General features: G+C 42.8%; 1 protein-coding gene across 1 annotated transcript in view; it reads right to left on the reverse strand.

The window, feature by feature from the left end:
* Nucleotides 1–769: 769 nt before the first annotated feature.
* KIF26B (kinesin family member 26B) overlaps nucleotides 770–21,122 on the reverse strand; it is a 307,647-nt gene continuing 287,294 nt past the window's right edge. Inside the window, exons 13-15 of the mRNA XM_087776470.1 lie at nucleotides 11,092–11,294; nucleotides 9,634–9,784; nucleotides 770–7,808 (exon numbers count right to left, since the gene is read on the reverse strand). Coding sequence (XP_087632596.1) covers nucleotides 7,660–7,808; nucleotides 9,634–9,784; nucleotides 11,092–11,294 — 503 coding nt within the window. The 3' untranslated portion in view covers nucleotides 770–7,659. The remainder of the gene's footprint in view (nucleotides 7,809–9,633; nucleotides 9,785–11,091; nucleotides 11,295–21,122) is intronic.

Here is a 21,122-nt window from a genome sequence, read left to right on the forward strand (position 1 = left end):
ACTTAAGTGTCAATGGGGATTTGAGATTTGCCCAGAGAGCTAATTCACATCTTGCCCTGCAAGTGAGGCGCTCTCTTAATTATCAACAGGGAACACCACAAATGTGAGCAAAAGGCAAGCAGATATTGTGCACACCTTAGCAGAAGTTCAGGGGTCAGCTGAACCTGCCACCATCGCCTCTCTGAGAGAGAAGCATGTCTTGAGTAATGGACACAAACTCTTTTTATTACTCTCACATTGTGTTATACACCTGCATGGTGGCCAAGGGGAATCTGACACAGTTGATGGAGATGATAAAAAATTATAAACATATTTTTATCATTTCTTTGGTCTCAGATTTTTCCCTTCCTCACAGATGCAGATGGAGCAATCCCTCCTAATACCAGGAGGCGCGTACGCATAACCAGCTTACGTAAAAGCCTGACCAGTTCAGGCCCCATGACTGTGTTTTCTTTCTGTTTCTGGATGCCAGCAGAGGAGATATTAATGGTGCTATGCTTGGTTGTAATGTTCCTGTCATTGCCATCAAACCCTGCAATTCCTTATTGTTGTTTTCTGGTGAATTTGCTTCTCAGCAATACTTGCTTGGTAGAACCCCTTCGGTTGTTTTATTTTCAGGTTTGCTCTTGCTCACTCCCAGTATTATAATAGCACATCCTCTCGCGGGTCAAAAGTACCGTCTTCTCTGCCAGTGCTCTCATCCAAAGGGAAATAGTCAGGAGATGGAGGCAGATATATTGGTAAGATAAAAGTAAACATTTAATGCCACTATAGTTTGATTTTTTTTGCAGACATCATATTTTTGACAATGTTTCACACCTCAGATACCACAAAAGGGATATTTTTTAGCCAGCAAACAATAAACTTTACAATTTTAATGGCAAAAGGCTCAATGCATTTGTTGACCAACTTGGAAATGGCTGTGACTTTCCCCATTTTGAACTTGTCCTCATGCTGTTCTTTTTCTTTTTCTTTTTTTTCCCATAAAATTTAGTTGATAAAATATATATATCTACTACTGATACATCCTCTTCTGGAATTACCCACTGGTGGGACCAGTGTAAGTTCTGTATCCATCAGTTTGTCTCCTCCTTAGCCCTGTTTTATGCCACTGCTATAATGAGAAAGAACATAGCCACGGACAGAGTGAAATGGTTTTAGCAAACGTACACTTCAATGCATAGCACTTAGATAAGCATTTCCAACCATGATGTGTAAATAAATTATAAAATACAAGCAACTCTATAAAACAAGAACATCCTGAGTTTACAAATAAATTATATCCTTCATACATAGAATATGATGTGGATGTTAGTAACCAGCAGTTTCAGCTACAGGAGGGAAAGAAATAAAACTTAGGAAAGTTAGTATCTATGCATACATAAAACATATATGTATGTGTGCTATATGTAAATACTCACACACATACATATACAATATAGAGGGTGAATACATCCATATCTATAGCATATAGAGAATATGTAATATAGCTGAAACTGCCTCAAGCACCATTTTATTACCATTATTATAAAGTTTGCTCAATACTTAAGTAGGACCACTCAAAGTAAGATGGTTTGGGTTGTGATTTATTTCCTGTCTAGGAGGATTTTGAAGGTGGTTTGAAATATTATGGGTGAATGCTACTATTTCACTTTCAGCACCTCAATTCTTTGCAGAATCATCACGCCCTTTGTAAGCTTCAAAAAGTTGCATAAGTGAGCACGAGTCTGCTGTCCGTGAAGCTGGTGGCAAAATCCGTATTGACTTCAATGGGGTTAGGATAAGGGTGCTACATTTTCAAGGGAAACTGATTTTTCTCTTTTTTTGAAAGCTTGCTTGAGAAGGAGAAAGAAGATAAAGACAATAATAAAATGGTTTATTATTTCCAAGAGCGGCTATGGAAGCTCAGATAACCCTGGGATGAGCGCACAATAAATGCAAGAGATAGATAGAGATTATTAACTTTGCATTGACAAATCATTCACAGTTTTGTTTGCCATAGTTATTTGGAAACCTGTTTCAAATGTTGCAATAGCTAGCAACGGCCAGCCTTGTGTCTCCAAAAACTGCTGGGTGTCGCCAATGTGAAAGCCTATGGAGCAACAAAACAAAGACCGTGAGGACATCAGGATTAAGCAAGGTATGTCACCCATCAGTGGATCTGAGAAATAGCACCTGTCTGTACGGTCATCATCTCCTCCTATCAGGATTTTATGATACGAATGCTTTCATCTCTGCAGTGAGCTGGTGCATCCCTGATGCTGTGCAACCGTCCCTCCCATATGGACTGGCATCAGAGGGCCGCTCAGCCTCTGGTTTTTGAGAATTGTATTTGCAATGCAGAAGCTTCAAGTTACAATTTTAAAGCTATTAGGACTAGACAGAAAGCTTTATCTCATAGAGCTAAGAGCCCAGGCTTTCAATTGATGTAACTATGCTGTATGCCTCATGCATATGCAGAAAGTGTTGTATTTAACAGCTGCGACTGTAAAATATCTTGCCTTAAATTCATGATACCCTGAAATATAGAGTAGTTCATTTGGATTACTTTTACAGGCTTTAATGTTTCAATGAGAACCTCTATGTCAGAACTGCAGCAACTTGGCTTTGTAGGCTGAAGAACATGGGGAAGAAAGGACCTTTAAAAGAAGCCTTCAAAAGTGCTTCCAGCATAAGTTTTCCCTATAGCGTGGCATAAGTCAGCTTCATCCTGGTGAGTGCAAGAAGAAAGGTTTTACAGGTACTCCTTGGAGGAGGAAGGGGGAGTGATGTTGTTGCCATTTGTGAACAGCTGTGCCACCATCCCAAAATAATGTGTGAGGGGACTGTCTCTCTCAGGCTGTGTACATATACATTTGTCTGTGTGTATATATGCTTTATTTTTATGATTATTTTAGCTCAGAAAAAAGATGCAACAAAATCACAAGCATTTGTAAAAGGCAATGTTTGCAAAAGGGTCTACATCCTTCAGCTGTCATAAAATCTGAATTCCATGCCACAGGTAATAGTAGCTATTTTAAGACAAGCCATATTATCGAGATAAATGAAAAAAAAGAAAAAAAAAAAAACACTTCAAGATGGACTGAGTCTATCCTGTGAGCAAGCTTGGGACTTGATGTGCATTACTCCCAGCATCACTCCCAGCTTTCTGCCTCTGTAATTGCCATGTTCAGAGATGAAAGAAAAGAATATCAGTGTGTACCTTTCATCCTTTTCTGTACATTATCTGCAGCTCTCATTTAGCTTGCTTCATGTCAGAGGATCATGCCACTGCTCTTTACCAGTCACTATTTTATGTAGCTGCGAGTTTCACAAGTTATGTTGTATGGCAGTGGGAGTCTTCCAAGACTGGATCGAAGCCAGCAGACGTTCAGTGATAGCTCTGTGCGTGGCTCTTAGGCAAAATGAGGGGGTATCAAATAGATAAGAGCATATTCTTCGCCTATAGAACTAGCAGCACAGTAAATACCCAAAGAAATGGCAGGTGGATGAGGTTTCCTTTTCCACACAACTGCTTAACTCTCCTGACTCTTAACGCAATTATCCCTCAGTTATACCAGCACAGGTGAGATGAGAACAGGCCCAGTAAAAAGCTAAGAAAGGGGAGCCTGGGTATTGGTTTGCTTCCTTGCCTTTCTGTGAAATAATGCTTCAAATTGCTTAGATCTGAATGAATTGACAAGAAATCGTTTTGAGGCAAATACAAGACGTGCACAGTAGGAGAAAAGTCGCGTGTCGTTAAGACAAAGGCACAAGGAATTAGGGCTCTCCTGAGCTCTCTAGGACACGAAGCGACCCAGGCCCGGAGCTGGAAGGTGTGCAACCCGTGGCTTTCTGCCTGCTGCGAGAGCTCACGCAGACCAGTGGGATGCCTGCATCCAGATCGCAGCCAAACTGTCCAGTCTAAGGTTTCACTTGAATTTGTGGCTACAAAGCACGTTCTGTCCCTTGTATAAATAAGGTTCACGTATGCCGAGACCAGCAGTTCTCAGAATGAGGCTCAATGTGCCCCAGCTGCCCATGCCTGAGCACAGTGGCTGGTATTCTGCCAATGAAGAACTGTGATCTCCTTACACACCTGCGAACAAAGAATTAACCTTCAAACCTAATTACGTTAACATTGCTGTTTCCTACTGAAGCTGTCCCAGGGAAATAAGATTGATTTCTGAATATGCAAACAATTAAGCAGCCCATTCATGTTGCTCTTGTGTATTTTGGGCAACTTGATGCCTTTTAAAAAATCAGAATAAAAAACAGCATTACATTGGCAGTTGCTTAAAGAATGAGACTTTCTGGATGACATGCAGAAAAGTATGGGTCTTCTGTAAAGTGCTGGCTATTTAGACTAAGATCAATTTCATAATAAGGTCCTGATGCTTTTAATTACCTGTTTTGCAGATATTTGAAGTATAATAACATAAATTCTGAAGTAAGAAGCTATTTTCAATGAGAAAATGTTTCACAGATGTCAAATCTCCACAAATTTTCATTCCCTTTTATGCATTAAGCCACCACAATTCCCAAAAATATAGTGGCAAATTCTGAAATGCACTGACAGAAAGTCAAAAAAGAGAAGATGAGTATGGATTTTAGGCTATGAATACTAGTGTATGATGGGAGTGCTAATGGCCACTCTAATTAAGTTCTCAGAAATAAAATATTTGTAAGGACTGTGATTCTGCTCAGTTAGTATTTTCAGTATGCCAATTCATCCTTGGCATAATCCATTTGGTTTCAGGAATCAATTTTGGTCCATCGTGATAAACAGGGTAAACATATGCTCTTACTTTTTAAAATAATGGCTAGATAGACATGCTTTTTGCTATGCTGCTTAATCTACAGAAGTACCAAATCTAGAGACAATAAATAATTGAGTTAATGATGCTGAGGAATATTACATGTAATAGATATTTTACAATAGCTCTGAAATGTGTCCACTTGATTTATAGAAACATCATAACTTTTGTATAAGTCCCAGACTGTGAGAGGGCATCTCTTGATAATAATGCATTCTGTGCACGCACCATTTGCTAGTATTTCCCTTTCTTTCTATCAAGTGTATGTTTATTTTTACTGTACCGCTTGCCATTTACCATCTCACCGCAGGTCCCCAGGGAGCCCAACATGCCCATTTTGGGCTGCTTGTTTTCAGCAGAGGAGGGACAATGCGATGTCCCAATTAGACCGATGACCACCTTCCAGCAAACGCAGAAATTTTCAGAAATGCTTAAGCTTAAAGAAGGCAACACTTAATTTCATGTGCACATCTAGGGAGGGTCTTTCTTGAATATGGAGGCACGGCCTGGGAGACAGGCACAGCACAGCATCACAGACGACACCATTACAGGTCTACCTGGGCAGGCAGGAGAGTGAGAGATGGGAGCCAGCTGTGAAAGTCTCTCCTGTGTGTACGTGACCTGGCAGCGTGTCTCTGGGGCTCTGCAGGACTAAGCCTCAGAAGAAAGATGCACTCCATATGCCAAGGGCACTAGGTCTTCATCCAGCACAAAACTGCAGGGGCAATTCCCATGGCTCTGTGGAGCTGAACTGAATTCATGGGGCTCTGTGGAGAAGGGATGGTTTCAACAGAACCAATACGTAATGAGCGCTACTGAAATCATTACAAAGAGAAGCAAAGCTAGGGAAATGGCATGGTTTGGGGTTTTTTTCAGAGTTTTTTTTTTGCCTTGAGAGAGAAGGGGAGAGAGATCAGACCTATGTCTTTAATGTTTACTTGGAATACGAGTTTCATGATTGGAAAATGTTGTGGAATAAGCTAGAAAGCAACTTTCATATAGGACCTTTCTTTCCCTCCAAATAATCTTGTAGAATGTAAGAAGGACCTTCTACAAAATCCAGTGACAAGGCTAATAGAATAAGATTTGTTATTACAAGATGTAGAGTATTAAAAGAAAATAAAACTATATAAATGTTCTATCTTTTTTTTTTTGTTTTTAAAGCTTTTTTTTTTTCAGGTAACCACTAGAAAATCTATCAGTATTTTTGTGGGGTTATTTTTCCATTGGGACTTGCTGCTTGGGATATTGTAAGATGGCATTAATATGATGGTGCAGGTAAAAGGAGAGTTGCATTTAAGTACAACAGTAAATTGATGCATATTGAGTATACGTTAAATGGTGCTCTTATTTTCTTATAAGCAACAGGCGGGTAGCACAAGTGTATGTGAGAGAGGAATTTTTGTGAATGGGCTTATTTCAATATAAAAGAAGAAGAAACCTAATTCAACAAAATAATTCTTTATGCTCACACGTAATTAAAATGCAGATTTCGCACATTTCTTTTAAGAAACACAAAGGATGTTCCTTCCCACATACTGGTTTGTAGATAAAGACACAAACAAGTAGAACATTTGGATGTGCGTTGAGGCGCAGACCCTTGTCCTTTTGATGTCAATGTGAATTTTGCCATGGCTTCAATATTGGAGTGTTGACAAGGAAAATGCCATAGCCAACATGCCTGAAGTGCTATATCCACTCAATCACAACTCCTGTTTATTTCCAGACTAGTACTTTTCAGGTACGTCTGCGACTGTGGACAGACTGGGCCGGGGACCAAAAGCTGCCGAAACATGTTTTGCAGTGGTATATGTCAAAAAGAGGCAAAGCTAAATTTTATCATTCATAGTCTCAAGAAAGAAAGACAGAATAAATCACTCATTTTTGGACTGATAAGCATGGGAGCCCTCAGCCTAAAGAGTAATTTTCCAGCAAGTTATTAGCACCAGAAAAAGGGGTTAGGATAAAAGTGCCTCCTCATCCATAACTCTAACCAGGACAAAGCTAAAAATAAATGAAAAAGAAAATAAGTTATGGGGGTTGGATCAAATGGAAAAGATATTTACTTTATGGTAATGTCACCTCTCCTCTCTCATACATTGCAGAACCTACAGGCTGGGAAAATTACCGAGTCCTCCAGCATAGAAGATAGTACAGAAGAACATATAAGCAAACCTCACTCACTGCTAGAAATATTTTTTGTGTCATCTGGAAAAGCTGAATTTCTCTTTGAGTGGCCTTACTCTGGTAACAAGAAAAGACAGTTAACATTTATTCATATGTTGTACTGATTAGGAAATATCTCTACAAACACAAGTTACTTAGAAACAGCAAGTCTGAAATAGGAGAAAACACCAAGAGAAAAACAAGCTGTAAATACATTTCAAAAGTGTGTTTGTTTTTTTCCTTTTTCTTTTCTTGACTAGCACCATCTGTACACAATAAAGTATGAACATAAATGTTTGGATAATAAAGATTTGCAAGGCACTTAAACAGTTTTTCTGGATAGGTTTTCTTTTAATGAACCTCTCAATGGAAGTCCTACAACCACCTTTCCTCCTCCCTCAGCTAACGCAGGGAAAGAAGTGTCTTCTGCCAGCAGTTCTTATTTACAGACATGTCCTTAAAGGTTTCTCAAAGTGCTCTTTTAGGCTAAGAGAATCAACCACCTTATATCTCCATTTTTCATGCTTGTCCTGTTTTTTTTAACACTACTCTTCTGTATAGTAAAGCAAATCTCTCATACACACAGTTGAGACTTGACTCCAACCTTCATCCTCATTCTGTTGTCTTTGGGATGCTATTCAGAGGGGAAAAGAAGGATGGCAGAGATGCGCATTGAAATTCTCTTGAGGTTCGTTCTTTATCGGCGTCTAGAGGTGATGTCAAAACAGGTGATCATCATAAGATGGGCCTTGCAGAAGTTGACACGGTTTTCCAAACGCTCAGTCACACACTCCAGGGCCTCCAGGTATTCCAGAGAATCCAGCTCAAATACCTGCTCCAGATCAACTGTGGGAAAGAAAACACACAGCTAGGAAAAGCAGACAAAACCCAGTGCTGGCTGGTGGGAGAGACAGAGCGAATTAAAATCTTTAAAGCCATCAGTACTGTATACAATGTTATCGCTGGCTTGCCATTGTCATCAAAAGTTGCCTTTTCTGTTTAATGGCTGTTAAAATGGCACAGCAGCTTACTGATAGTGAAGAATACTGTTAAGATTGCATTGGATGCTTTCTTGAACAATGTGCTCTGCCATCCTCTCCAGAACTGCACATGCCTTTTGCCACAGTCCAACATCTTCCCCCAAGAGAAGCCACCAGAACTATTCTTCCAGCAACCATGTGGCTCCCTGCAAAGAAACCAGCTGGCACAAAACACCTGTGGCTTCAGGTTAACCTTCTTGCCCATGAGAAACACACAGGTTGAACATGATGGGGAAATTCAGCAATAAGGTGCAAAAGAGGCCAAGCTAAATCTGTTTAATGATTTTGATTGTTTGCATTCGGGGTCTGCTTCAGCACCATGGTTAAGCAAATTTTGAATGCTAAGCATGTACTTAAAGTCATCCCTATTCGGAGCACGTATATGAGATGTACTGACTCTCTCACACATTCTGCTAACCAGAAAGATATTTAAATAAGTGCTCTGCCCTTGGAGGACAAGTCCTTTGCTGAATTCAGAACTCGGAGTTAGAAACCAACCTCCAACCTCCTCGCTCCTCACACCTGTGCCTATTCCATGTGTTTTCACTAGACCTCTCAAGAGTGGCAAGGGAAGGCGTGCACATCAATCGCTCCACCATAGGTGCCTGTTTGCTGCCAGAGACCAGCTGGGAGCGGCTTTTGTGGAAGCCGAGTGTGAAACATGTTGTCTGAGCCAGCACTTCCCATCTTATCTAGTCCCTGAGGTCTGTGCCATCCTTGAGGCTTTCTGCATTTATCACACTGGAATCAGAAGCAAAGGCATCACACAGCAAGTGGATGGTAATGTATGGCAAATTCTCCGCTCCCTTTAAATCTGTCCTTTTTACCTCTCTTCCTTAATAGCATTCCTGACACATATACCGTGGTTGCTTTGCAGGATGTACCAATCTAGTGTTAACTTACGGCAGCTGTCAAAGGAAGAGTTAGGACGCTTTAAGAGAACACACCAGCCAACCTCCTTTTGCCACCTGCAATTATCCTAAACAAACCAAAACTCGTTTTTGTTCTAGAAGACATGAACTCATCTGCTTGCTAATACTAAAAATTGTTGTACAATTACTGCAGTACTCTGTATCTTTTTTCCTTTGAGGTGTTGAGGTCCTTCATGTGAACGTGAATGCCCTTTAAGCGCTCTGAACTTTACACATCTATAGTTATAAAAAATGGGCCAAATTCATTTTTCATGTAAGCCCACTGGTGCCAAGGGACAAGTTTGCTCCACAGTGTTATTTTGTGGTAGAAGAGCAGATTTATAATATTGCTCATATGTCTGAGTGATCTGAGGCCAAAAAAAAAAAATCTCATTTTCAGGAGCTGTGGACTGAAACGCATGAACGTTAATCTACCAATGGCAATATTCACCACTACAATGCTGTACCATTTCAACATTCAGCTCTCAGGCAAAAAGGATTGTTCAGTTCTACTGTCAACATTTAATAAGAATTATAGGGACTAGTTCTAGAAATACAGTCAATCTAAAACTTGCCCTTAGGTCATATGTCAGTTCATTTTAGTTTATAAACACAGTAGCTCACATCTCATTCTTAGCAAACATTTCTGCTCTCTCCAGCCCCCCCGTCATAAAATAAACCAAAGGACACTTATGAGACCAGCCAATAAAACGTCCTTACATTCACTGAGCCATTTATTAGGATCCAGCATCAGGTACTGTTTGGTCACCTCCAGTTCTCTCATTAACCACTCGTACTTGGCCTTGACCTCAGCAATTCTCTGCTGGCGATGCTCCAGGATTTTCAGCTTGGCATTGAAACATATCACTTCCTGCCAACCAGGAAAAAGGAGCAAGGAAGGAATAGGTGAAGAGGAGAAGAAATACCCAGATCCATTCAGTCAAATCATCTTCCAATCAATAATACTGACAATGAGCCATTTACTCTGGAAGCATATGAATCACTGCATGAAATCATCTATCATCTGTTTTATTTTTATTGCTTTTGTTTGGTCTTGATGTTTTCCATCAGTGAGCTTCGGAGACTTTGCAATGGTAGTTAATAATAAACCATAATAATTAATAACACGCAGCATCTTGAAATCAGATTAACTGTAGCAAAACATTTCTGCTTTTTGTCACCAGAAGTTTGGCTAAGAAAATCTAAGCTCTTGGGGGAAGGAAATCCATTGCTTGCTGTATTAAAATCCTAAATACATCTCTGTGCTTGGCGCATAAGAAATGCAGTAGTCATAAAATAAGAGAACTGGTAGCAATATCAAATTTAAAACATCCTTAAACAAAGGGAATATGTTATGAAAAGCTCTAGCAGTTCACAATCATTAATGAAGAAGATATATCTTCTGTAAAAATATGAGGCACTGGAACAGCACAGAGTGCAGTGCTGTCTGGAGACACCCAGCCTGGCCTCGCATGACTTCTGAGGGGTGGCAGCCATCAAGACATGCACAGTGAGGGCTGTGCTACCCTCGCTAGCATGGGAGCATTCCCAATACAAGAACTATCCTCCTCCAAGCTTGTGTGAAGGTCCCAACCCTACTCTGCCTTCTGGTCTGTAGACAAATCTGCTGCGTGGGTGAAGTGCAGTGGAAACCCCACCCCAACAAGTGATGTTTTTCTCCACACAAAAGCATATCAGACAACAACACCACAAGCAGCCTAACCAAGTGACAGGGGCTAGGAAGACAAAGTACCCTAAAATAACAATAAAGTCTATATCCACAGTTACCGTAAAATTGCTGCTATTCCACCAACTTCAGACACTCTTCACAATCATAACTCTCAAGAGCTGACCTTTACAATTCCCTGATCTTTTGTAAATTTGGAGGCTTGAGGTTGGCAGGAACAATCTTCTTAGAGAGAAGACATTAGCTATTCTGAAAACAATACAATCAAAGCACTTGACGCACCATTGCTGCCTTGACAGATAGTCGTGACGAGACGCCGGAGCACAGGAATGACCAAGACTATAAGCAAGGGGCAAAAATGCAAGGTACCAATGTCCGTTAGCTGCCACGGAATAAGGTATATGATACTACACTTTTCTGACTGCATAATCTGAATTCCACCTCTTACAGCCTCCAGGAGGAGGGAGACAGATTACATGGATTGTACTTACCTTGCTGTCCCCACCTCGTCGCCGCTGGAGCCTCTCCACATCATCTATCTCATAGACTTTGATCTCAAAGGGCTCCCCCAGCCCTCTCTGCCCACTTCGCAGGGGCCCATCCACCCAGCGGACCCCAGGGCTGTTGGCAGGCTTCCTTGCTGGGGAAGCGGTATCAAGCGATAAAGCTGGAATAAGCCTCCGTCTCTGTGAACCTGCAAATGCAGAAATTACCATTTCATGTTAGCACAGTTATTGCCTCTCCTTTCTGCTCCATCTGCAGAGATGTCTACAACCTGTATATATTCAGCCTTCTTACAGACAGAAGAAAATGGAGCGAAAACCCAGGGAGGCCATGGAAGTTGGGGTGAGCTGTAGCTGCAATGTGCTGTACCCACTCACCATGAGTCAGATCCTCACATGTTCTTTGGTGCCTGACTCCAGGATTTGATCCTCAGAGGGCGTATGTACCCTAAAGTTTCCAGAGTTTGTGCCTGCTTCCCTTTGCTCAGGTCTTGGTGTGTACAGGTATGCCAATGAAGGGCCAGAGCAGCAGGTTGGAACTGGTCCAGCTTTGCTTCCCTGTCTCTTTACTAGTGCTGGCTCTTACAGCCTAAGGACAAGCATTAGCCAGCCTCTGCATAGACCATCTCCAGGAGAGGTGTGGTTTGGTTTTTTTTTTCAATCACAGCACAAAAAGCGCTTTGGTACCCAAGTTCTTTTGCTATTGTAAAAGAAGAAGTTGAGTGCCAGTATACCACCACCTAGTCCTTTGCATAACACCACTGTAGGCTGGCTAGAGCAGTAAAAACACTAGAGAGGACAAAATGCCTGCAGTAAGTACACCTGAGCCTGGTGGTTGCCACCAGAGTTGCATTAGCCTTGTCTCTGTTCAGTAGAACATTCTTCTAAAACATTTCCCACTTATGCACTTAGTGTGGCACTGGTGACGGGCAAGAAAGCAGCAAGAATGACGGGCTGGCAGAAGGGTTAGTCACTGTGCCTGCTTCAATACCAGTGCTCATGCACACTCGCTCTGCTTTATAATACCAGCACAGCGGATGGGAGCACTGCAACAGCTAAAAACGTACCATGGTTGATAAAGCCTATGCCATATGGAAAGCATCTGCCACGCAAGTTGCCAAGTCAGGGCCTAAGGTAAAGTAAGGGAGAAAAAGTATGTCACTGGCCTGATGGCAGCGGTAAGGAAGTTGAGCACATGGTTTGTTGGGAGAAAGAACGGACACACACAAAAAAGAAAAAAAAAAAAACTGGTTACATTTCCTTGCCTGGTTTAGTAAAATCAGAGCAAAGGCTGGGTTTTTAAAAAAAAAAAAGTTTTGTAGCTGACAATTCTTGCAGGGTCTCCCCTAGGAGAGAGCAGGAATAGAAGGGATGGGAGAAACCAAAAACAAAAGCTGGAGCCAGCAAGTTTGAATGTAACTATTAACTGACTCTCTTGGCTGCAAGAGCAAAACTGATGCCAGCAGGGAAGGGATGCAGAATGATCATGCAGATTTTATTTTAAAAACAAGATAAAATCATTCAGAGGAATCTCCAGCACTATGTTTATTGAAACTTGAATGCAAATAGCTTCAACATGTCTGCCAACTTGGTGCTTCAATGAAAGCTAAAAAAAAAAAAAAAAAAAAAATCAAAAATATCTATTGATTGCCTAGTTTTTGGATTTGCAAGTAACAAAGCATTGTCTAGTTTCATTCATGGGAGTCTGTTTCTCTGCTGACTTTGCGAACTATCACATCTTATCCCATTGATTTCTGAGTGCAGCAGTCTGTGCTAGAAACCAGCAGTTAGTAACCAGTAATTAAGCTGTAAATGCTAGCTCTAAAATGCATGAGAACAGCCTATCTCGCTGTCTAGCTAGAAAGCCTAGTCTACAGAACTTTTATGTGAATGCATCTGGGGTAACTCTACGCAAGAAAAGGAGAGCACAGCCAAGGCAGACAGACAGGGAGCTCTACAAGGCCCCTTTATACCAAACGGCCTGAGATTTGGACTGCCCGTCCTGTGACACCTATCATACCTGTGTCACTATTCAAACTGCAGCCCAGCAAAGGAGCCCGTGCTAGTACAAGTGAAGCCTTACGAATACCAGCAAGTAGGAGTTATTTTTAGACCTGTTGTACCAGTGACTGGAAGTCAATGCCAGCATTCACTTACCTTGAATGCATTTCAGTTAAGCTCTTGATTAAAATGCCTGATCAAGAGAAGAACCAGATCTTGAAAAAAGGAAAAGCAAGACCTGACCCATTACCATAGCTAAAAAGTGACAAGAATGAAAGAGACGCAGTTTGGGAAGACCCCAACAAACTGCAACGCTAAGGGTGACTCTGGTCAGCGATGCTAGAGAAAGGCAACCAAATGGTGAGAGCAGCTGTGTACTTGCAGGGAGGTGGGACAGGGAGGCGGACTATTACATCTTGGTACATGCAGGGAGAAATCCTGCAACTGGCTCAGCCCCTCCTGGGAAATGAGCCCTCCACTTGCTTAGATGTGAGGGGCACTGAATACATCCCTAGTGTCACTCAAGACCAAAAGGATTTAGGCATTAAATGCTTTTTAAAATACTTTTTAGGCTTTTAGCCATGGTGTCTCACAGGAGCAGTCTTGCAAATTTTGTCTGAGTGTAAAAGCCATCTCTTTCCTATCTTTGCTGCTCATCAACTTTTAGAGCCAGCAACACTTAGAAGCATCAGATCTGACCTGCTGTGTAACGCAGCCGAGTGCTGCTAATTCTTTTTACTTTGTGCCCCACACTGATGGCCACATCTCCTTTCCTGCCATGCCTACGCACTAGCTCTAGCATTTCAATGAAGCAGCTGAGCAGACTGGAAATTCCTTCTGTCCAGCTCTCCCATGCATGGCTGAGCTATGACTAAGGGAGTGCCTTTTTCTGTGATGTTTGATTTTCTTCCTTTTTTCTTCCCTCTTCCTTTTTTCCCCACTGTGGCTGCTAACACCATCTTTTTGTGTAATGGGGCACTTTTAAGCCATTTGCACTGGAAAAACCCATGTCTCCGACCAGAGCCAGGTCTGAGACTCTGGGAATGCAGGTCGATGGCTCTGATTCACCTTGCCACAAGAACAGCATCAGGCTCTTATTTGGAGCAAAGCAAAACAGATGTCACCAGCGTATGAATTACAGGGATGATGGTAAACGTTTTTACATTTAGTGCCCATTCATATCCATTTGGCTCAATGAGAAAGAGAAGTCTGTGGTCTAGAAGGAGGACTCCAACCTGAGGCTCTGGCTAATAGCACTTACCCCTCGGTGGAGAGGCAGCGGATGCTACAGTAGCGGCAGGAGACATGCTAACATGAGCTCATTATGTTTTTCTAGCCAGAGCTCACGCCTGGATAGCCTGTGGGTTATCACAACAAAGCGAGGCTGCCGGCAGGGCAGAGCCCGCCTGAGGCGGGCAGACTCGCCACCATCCGCCCAGGGGCTCCTTGGGGACGCAGGGGCTGCCCGCACAGGTCTCCCTGCCCCATCACAGCGGGGACGTCTGCGTGCGAGGCAGAGAAGAAAGAGAAAGAGGGATATCTTTTTATCTGAGCCTTGAATGCTGACTCAGGATGATTCATCTGAGGCTTAGAGCGCTCCGGGGAGAAATGAAACGAAAGATCTCCTGTGTGTTTGCAGTGAGGGAAAACCCAATCTAGTTTATTCTAAACATGCACTGATTAATAGGCTGTTTATTAGTCCAGGTACAGAAAATAACGGTGTCTTTTGACAGGAGACTCCTGCCACTGACCTCTCCATTTAGCCTCTGTTTTTCTGACTTCACCTTAATTGGGATCAGTAAGGAGATACAGCCAAAGCAGAGCTTCAGGGTGAGTGTCACAAAGCAGTTGACAGCTTGTTCATCCATATCAACATGCAGACACAACAATTAAATTGTTAAAATGAATACGGTTTTCTATTTACATAGCAAATACCCATTTGAAGTCCCAAATTTATTGGTAGCACTTGATGGGGTTAGGATCTCATAAATCTTGACTGTATAATAAATAAAATGCTTTGTTGAAATTACAGCGCATCACTCCTCTACTTCCCCACAGATGCCTCAGGAAGGCAGCAGGCAGCAGCCGGGGAGCTCAGCAGGAGCAGCTTTTGGCAGATCCCTCCCGCCTCTGCCCCACCGGCTGGGACTGGGGGAGCGTGCACCCTGCCTAGCACCTAGGCAAACCGGCTGACCCTCCTGACGTGTAAATGGGACTCATTCCTCCATTAAAAAAAGAAATTTATACCAAAAATTGATCTGAAAGAAATCCTGTAAGCTGAACCCAGGACAGAATAATGATGCTTTCATTTATGACCATGCAGCATGTAAAGCAACACGACATTTCCTAAATTTCTTGGAGGATACGTTTTTCACTCAGTTTGAATTTATCCACACTCAGAATAAGCCCTCTTGAGCCTAGCTTGAGTATGAATAACCAGACTATGAAATAGCCCTGAAAACACACAGAATACAAGATTTTCTTTCGGAACAGATCTGTTGCTCTACCTTGAGCTATATGTTAAGGTTTGGCCAGATTAAAATTAAGATAAAGGGAGTAACACAGCAGTGAAGGTGTGCAGTGTGAAAATAGGTCTGACTGAAGGGTGGCACTGAAGCTACAACATACTTCAGCAAAGATAAGCCCAGAGAAGCCTTAAGGTATCAGAAACATAGACGAAGCCAGCTAGGTATGTAAGGGTAACTTTAAGGATAAGAAGACTCACTGACCTCAGCAAAATTGCCCAACTGCATAAGGATGTGTGCTCATAAAAGTATGTGGTGAACAGGGCAGAAACCCTAAGAGGTCTGGTTTTGCTTAAGTACTGTATATTTGGAGTGTTCCCCTTAGATTGCTTTCCAAGCACACATTCCAGACTGAGCATCTTTTCTGTGAAAAAAGTAAAGGCAAAAAGTATAAATGCAAAATCTTCATGAAAAGAAGTGCGATGCATACCTCTTCAAAGCGGGATACATCTGAATGGGATGCAAAACAACTGCTGTCCCAGAAATCTCAAGGTGTTTCAAACAGAAAATGAAACTGTAACTTGATATATCATAATTTCGGAAGTTTATAGTGTGTGCTCAAAGGCAGGATGTGGAGCCAAACCTCTTCCCCACTGCACTTAATGTTACGGGAGGTAAAATTGCTTTTCTGTACAGAACCTGTTGTTCAGCATTTTGTTTTTTCTCACTGGACAGTCCATCGAAACTCAAGACGATTACAAAAAGCAATCCTGGCTAAGTAGAGCAGTACCCCTAAGCTCCTACCGCTCCTTCTGTGGCTTCGTTTCCAAGACATATTGTGCTTCCAGTAGCAACAGCATCAACCTCAAATGTAGCATCAAACTGTTTGCTTACTGGTAAAGATTAACTGTCCTCTTCCCCCTGCTGCTCCTCGCTGTCTGACAACGGGGTTTCTGCCTTATTTGAGCTGAAAATGCAATGCTGACTTCTCTCATTCCCATTTCCTAATGGGATCTGCCCTCATAGGCAATTGTCCATGACTGAACCAACTCCTCCCCATTCCTTTGACCTCCTTTCTCCTAGGTTATTTTATAAGCACTTTCCCCAGTGCAGAGCACTCCTCGGATTTTCACAGCGTTTGCACGGTTCCCCTGCCGATTACTGAAGACATTGCCAATGCTTTCACGTGGAAGGCCCCTCTGATGGTGTGGAGACTTCACCACAAGTATTTAGGGTGCCCATCTTGAGGTCAATACTCCAAACACCAAAGAATCCAGGCATTTATTGCCAGAAAATCTCAACAGCATTTGCTCACCCTGGCAACTCAGATTACATAGGAAGGACCATGTTGCACCTAAACACGTGGAATAGGAAACACTGACAGGATCCATCATTCAGAAGAAAATCTTCTATGTCCACCTCACTGTAAAATAATTCAGGCCATATGCTGTGTTGACTTATATGCAATCCTGCTGTTGTGAATCAATAAGAAGTACAAGGACACTTGAGACTAGAAATCACTGCTTGCTGTACATAGGAATAAAGTAACCCTTCTTCAGAATCTTCCATCCATACCTATACTAGATATGTTGCTTCTGTACTCCTATAAGGAACATACTGAGGTGCGGCCTACTCCTAATTTTTTTCTACCCACCCAGTTAATTTCTTAACCTTGTTTCCTGAATTACTGTCTCACTTTAAAAGGAGCTCTTCAGGGCAGTTTAGAGCTGGTGAACGAGCACTCCTGAAACCAGATGAGGAAGCAGCCCTCCTGCAGTGTGGCAGGTCGACAAGTAATCTGGGAGATGTTCCAGGGAAGATGCACATCACGGGGGGGGGGGGTGGGGGGGTGAGTTTTCAGCACCCATGATCCCTAGCAAAAAACAACCAGAGTCTCTTCTAGATATTTATCTCACTTCGGGCTGGATTTTGGTTTAACAGGTATTTGTCAGCATTGTGGCATTATTTAAAGATCTGGTTACTGTTACGACAGTATTGCACTAATAGCTGCGCCAGTCACTTGGGCAGCAAAGGCAGAGGCTGGAGGGGGAAGGGGGTCTGCAGCCAGACCATTAGCTCCCGACAGGACACTGGTAGAGGCATTCCAGTGAGCTAATTCTGTGGCAATGTCAGGAGCAGGTTTTATTTACACCCAGCCTAATGGTGTGCGACTCAGTCATGCATGTTACATGGAGCCTTCACCGTGCACAATAGCCTGCTGCCATTTCCTCTATTAAATCATTCCTATGTTCATGTGGCTGAAAGCTCAGTGCTGGCATGCAGTAGTCAAGCGTGTAAAAAATGATTACTCTGATCCCTTTCAACACAGATTTGCTGCATGAAATGGCCTGGCTTTGACCTGGGAAAATCAATGCCGTTGTTTTAATGAACAAAAAAAATTGGAGCTGAAGCCCGCACTTCCCCTCCCTCTGCTCCCCCCAAGGCTGTCCAGCCAGCAGTCACATGCAGAAAGTGGTCACCTGCATGCAAACAGCTTTTTGCTGTATAGCTCTAAACCTCCTTTGTCATGGTAAAGGTATAATGCAGGATATCAATTAGCTACTATCACTTGTAAGCAAGTTAAAGTAGAAACGCTGGAGATGCCCTAAGGCTTTGTGATACAAAGGGCAATTTTCAGCTCACCACACTGCCTTAGGCAATCTAAACATGAACCAAATTCCTTTTCACTTGGATTCAACACGAAAAGCTCAGACTCTTTTTGTTGGTGTTTTGTTTCATCATTATCATTTTGGCCACGTTTCAAAACGTGATGCTTTGCAATATTGGTGGGAGATGGACTTTCATAATTTACAGCCTGCAGATTCAGCCTCTGGCTTTTTCTGCTGCTTTCGCAGGCAGGGCTAAGTGCTTCCAGAGAGTGAACGTGTTCGAATATAGAGTTCTCAGGGCTTTCCAGGAATCTCTAAATCTCCATCTTTAAAACCATCCCGCCACTGAAACCCAGAGTGAAAACCAGAGCACACAAGTAAGAGAGAAAAAGGGACTCTAATTGCAGATAATTATTGTCATGTCTTAACAGTATGTCTTTTTATTGAAGTGTTTAAAATCATGTAGCAATTTGCTCTGCTTTGGTGGTGAAACTTAGTACTGAGAAAGAGCCGCAAGGAGTCATGAAACTTTACTGCAAAAGCCATAAAATGCTGCAGCAGGAATCTTTAATTATCTATAGTCAGACAGGTTCCCCACGCAAAGAAGATGAAAGCACGTGCACAAACACACACACTTACATGCCAATCCTATTCGGGACTGACAAGAGTAGGGTCTTGCAAATGCTGAGATATACAACTGCAACTCAGGGCACAGGCCTACGCTTCAGGAAGTCAGCATTTGGAAACCTTGATTTTCCCCCAGTCTTGTCCAGACTTGGCCTTACTATCAATAGCATCCCTTAGATTTTTGTTTTCTGATGCTCACTGATGCTCAACGTTCAGGAAGGCTGAACTGGCCCAGACTGACCCAACTTGAAAGCACTTTACTTAGGGGAGGACTTTCTCCCCTAAGCCTCACCTCTTCAACAGTCGTCTTCCTTCCCACAGGGGTCACATCTTCCTGCCATGCCGGAGCCCTGGGTCTTTGCCCCTGCGAGCGGGCCCGTGCACGCCAGCAGCTGTCCCCACCGGTGCGTTACGCTGGCTGCTGCACAGCTGCTGCTTCCCCAAGCTTGCTTGGGTCAGAGAGCGCTGCCCTGAGTGTTTCACCCTGCTGGCACCAGCCCCAGCACCAGTAAAGCTCCAGGCTCAGACTCAGCTCCAAAAAACCTCAACTAGACAAATAGAAGGAGACACACTCTTCGGCAGAGGTCTGTCCCATTTCGGCAGAGCACTGCAAGCAGTGATAGACTGCAGCCCTTAGGTCTAACTGGATGTCATATGGGATGGGGACTCTCTTAGGCATCCAACCCTATTCCCACAGGCAACAGGAAAGAAAACAACCTCAGGAACGTCTCTGTGGTCTCCATGGAAAGTCTCTTCTCAGAGCCCCTCCCATTTTGCTGTCCCTAGGGAAGGTCTCCTTACAGGTCTGGCAACTCTGAAACATTATAAGTGGCAGGGAATGGTAAATAACATCTATAGGAGAGAGGGGTAAAAGGCAGAAACAAGGTATTCATGCACATTACATGGGAATGCAAACAGGGCCTGGCTGTACTGGGTAAACCTCAACAGAGCCTGGGCTCTTGCTTTGCTGTTAGCTCTCAGCAGGCAGGACCTGGAGCTAGCCCCAAAGCTGCATCTCTGAAATCATCCAGTCACGTTTTGCATTGAGAATTATTTTACAGTAATTCCCATGTACATCCAAACTAAACTGGGAAAAAGATGCTAACAACCAAAGCAGAAGAGCAGAAAGCAGGTAGGTAACGCTTCTGATCTAAGGACCCTGCTGTTGCTTTTTTCACACCACCATTATCTCGTTTTATGAGCTGGTAACCAGGGAACACAGAAATTACACGAGTTGCCCAAGGTGATACAGCGAACCAGCAGCACACCAGAGAATACAACATAGATCTCGCAAGTCCTAATCTACCACCCTGCCTGCCTCTCTCTCATAACTGTTGTGTTCCCAGGATACAAATATGGCTTTGGTAAAACGGAGTTCAGCCGGAACGCATTTCCTGATCACATACAGGAGTACGTATTATAAAAGCACTGTTATCATTGCCTTTCCATGGAGCAGCACTGGGCCATTGCACTTGAAATTTCTGAGGAATTAAAAAATAATATATAGTTGGTGCTAGTGATGACTGTACAAACTATGCCCTAACACTTCAGTGCCCAGCTCAGGACAGCACTGCCTACCCAAGAGAGCGAAGACCAGAGCCAGAAATATGGCTGAGATGCCAATAGTTTCTTACAGGGGAAAGGCAGATAGAGTGAGCAAAGAAATCAGAGAAAACATAGTTACACAGATGCTTGCAGCCAGAGAGGGAGGAGGGGCCTGCCACAAAACGAAAATAACAAATAAAACCCTCCTCTCCACTGCTCAGGGCAGGGGAGGATGTGCAGCCAGGTCAGTTGAGGTTGAGGTTAGGAGTGAGGTTAGGTGCCTGCAATTTAATCCTGGAACTGGCTCTCAGTTGTAGGCATTGGGCAAGTCAGTGAAGTTCTCTGCCTTCATTTCTCCATCTGTAAAATGCGGTCTGAAATAATACTTACACCACAGGGTGGATTAAAGAGCAGCTGTACAAAGCCTTGAAATGTACAGCTGTAGATCAGGGCTAAATAGCTCTGTTTCTGCCATAAGCAGTCACTTTGGGGCAATATATGCTGACATGATGTTATAGGACCAATGTTAAATGCTAGAAAGATGGGAATATTTATTAAATGAATAGGTTAGCTTCAGGGGAAAGGCTTGTGCGCTTCATGATGTAAACACATGATTTTTCAATACGTACCAGAATGCAAGAGGAATTTTTTTTTTCCTTTTAATTTTGTACACGTAATACTGGGCTGCCTGTGAAACGTACAGGTACCCAGGCAGAGCTCAAAATTTAACCTAAGGCTAACACTGAAGGATATGAACTAGCTTTATCTTTCA

Source organism: Nipponia nippon, unplaced genomic scaffold (genome assembly GCF_047370975.1).
Source record: "Nipponia nippon isolate SJK-2023a ecotype South Korea unplaced genomic scaffold, ASM4737097v1 scaffold_4, whole genome shotgun sequence".
Taxonomy (NCBI): Eukaryota; Metazoa; Chordata; class Aves; order Pelecaniformes; family Threskiornithidae; genus Nipponia; species Nipponia nippon.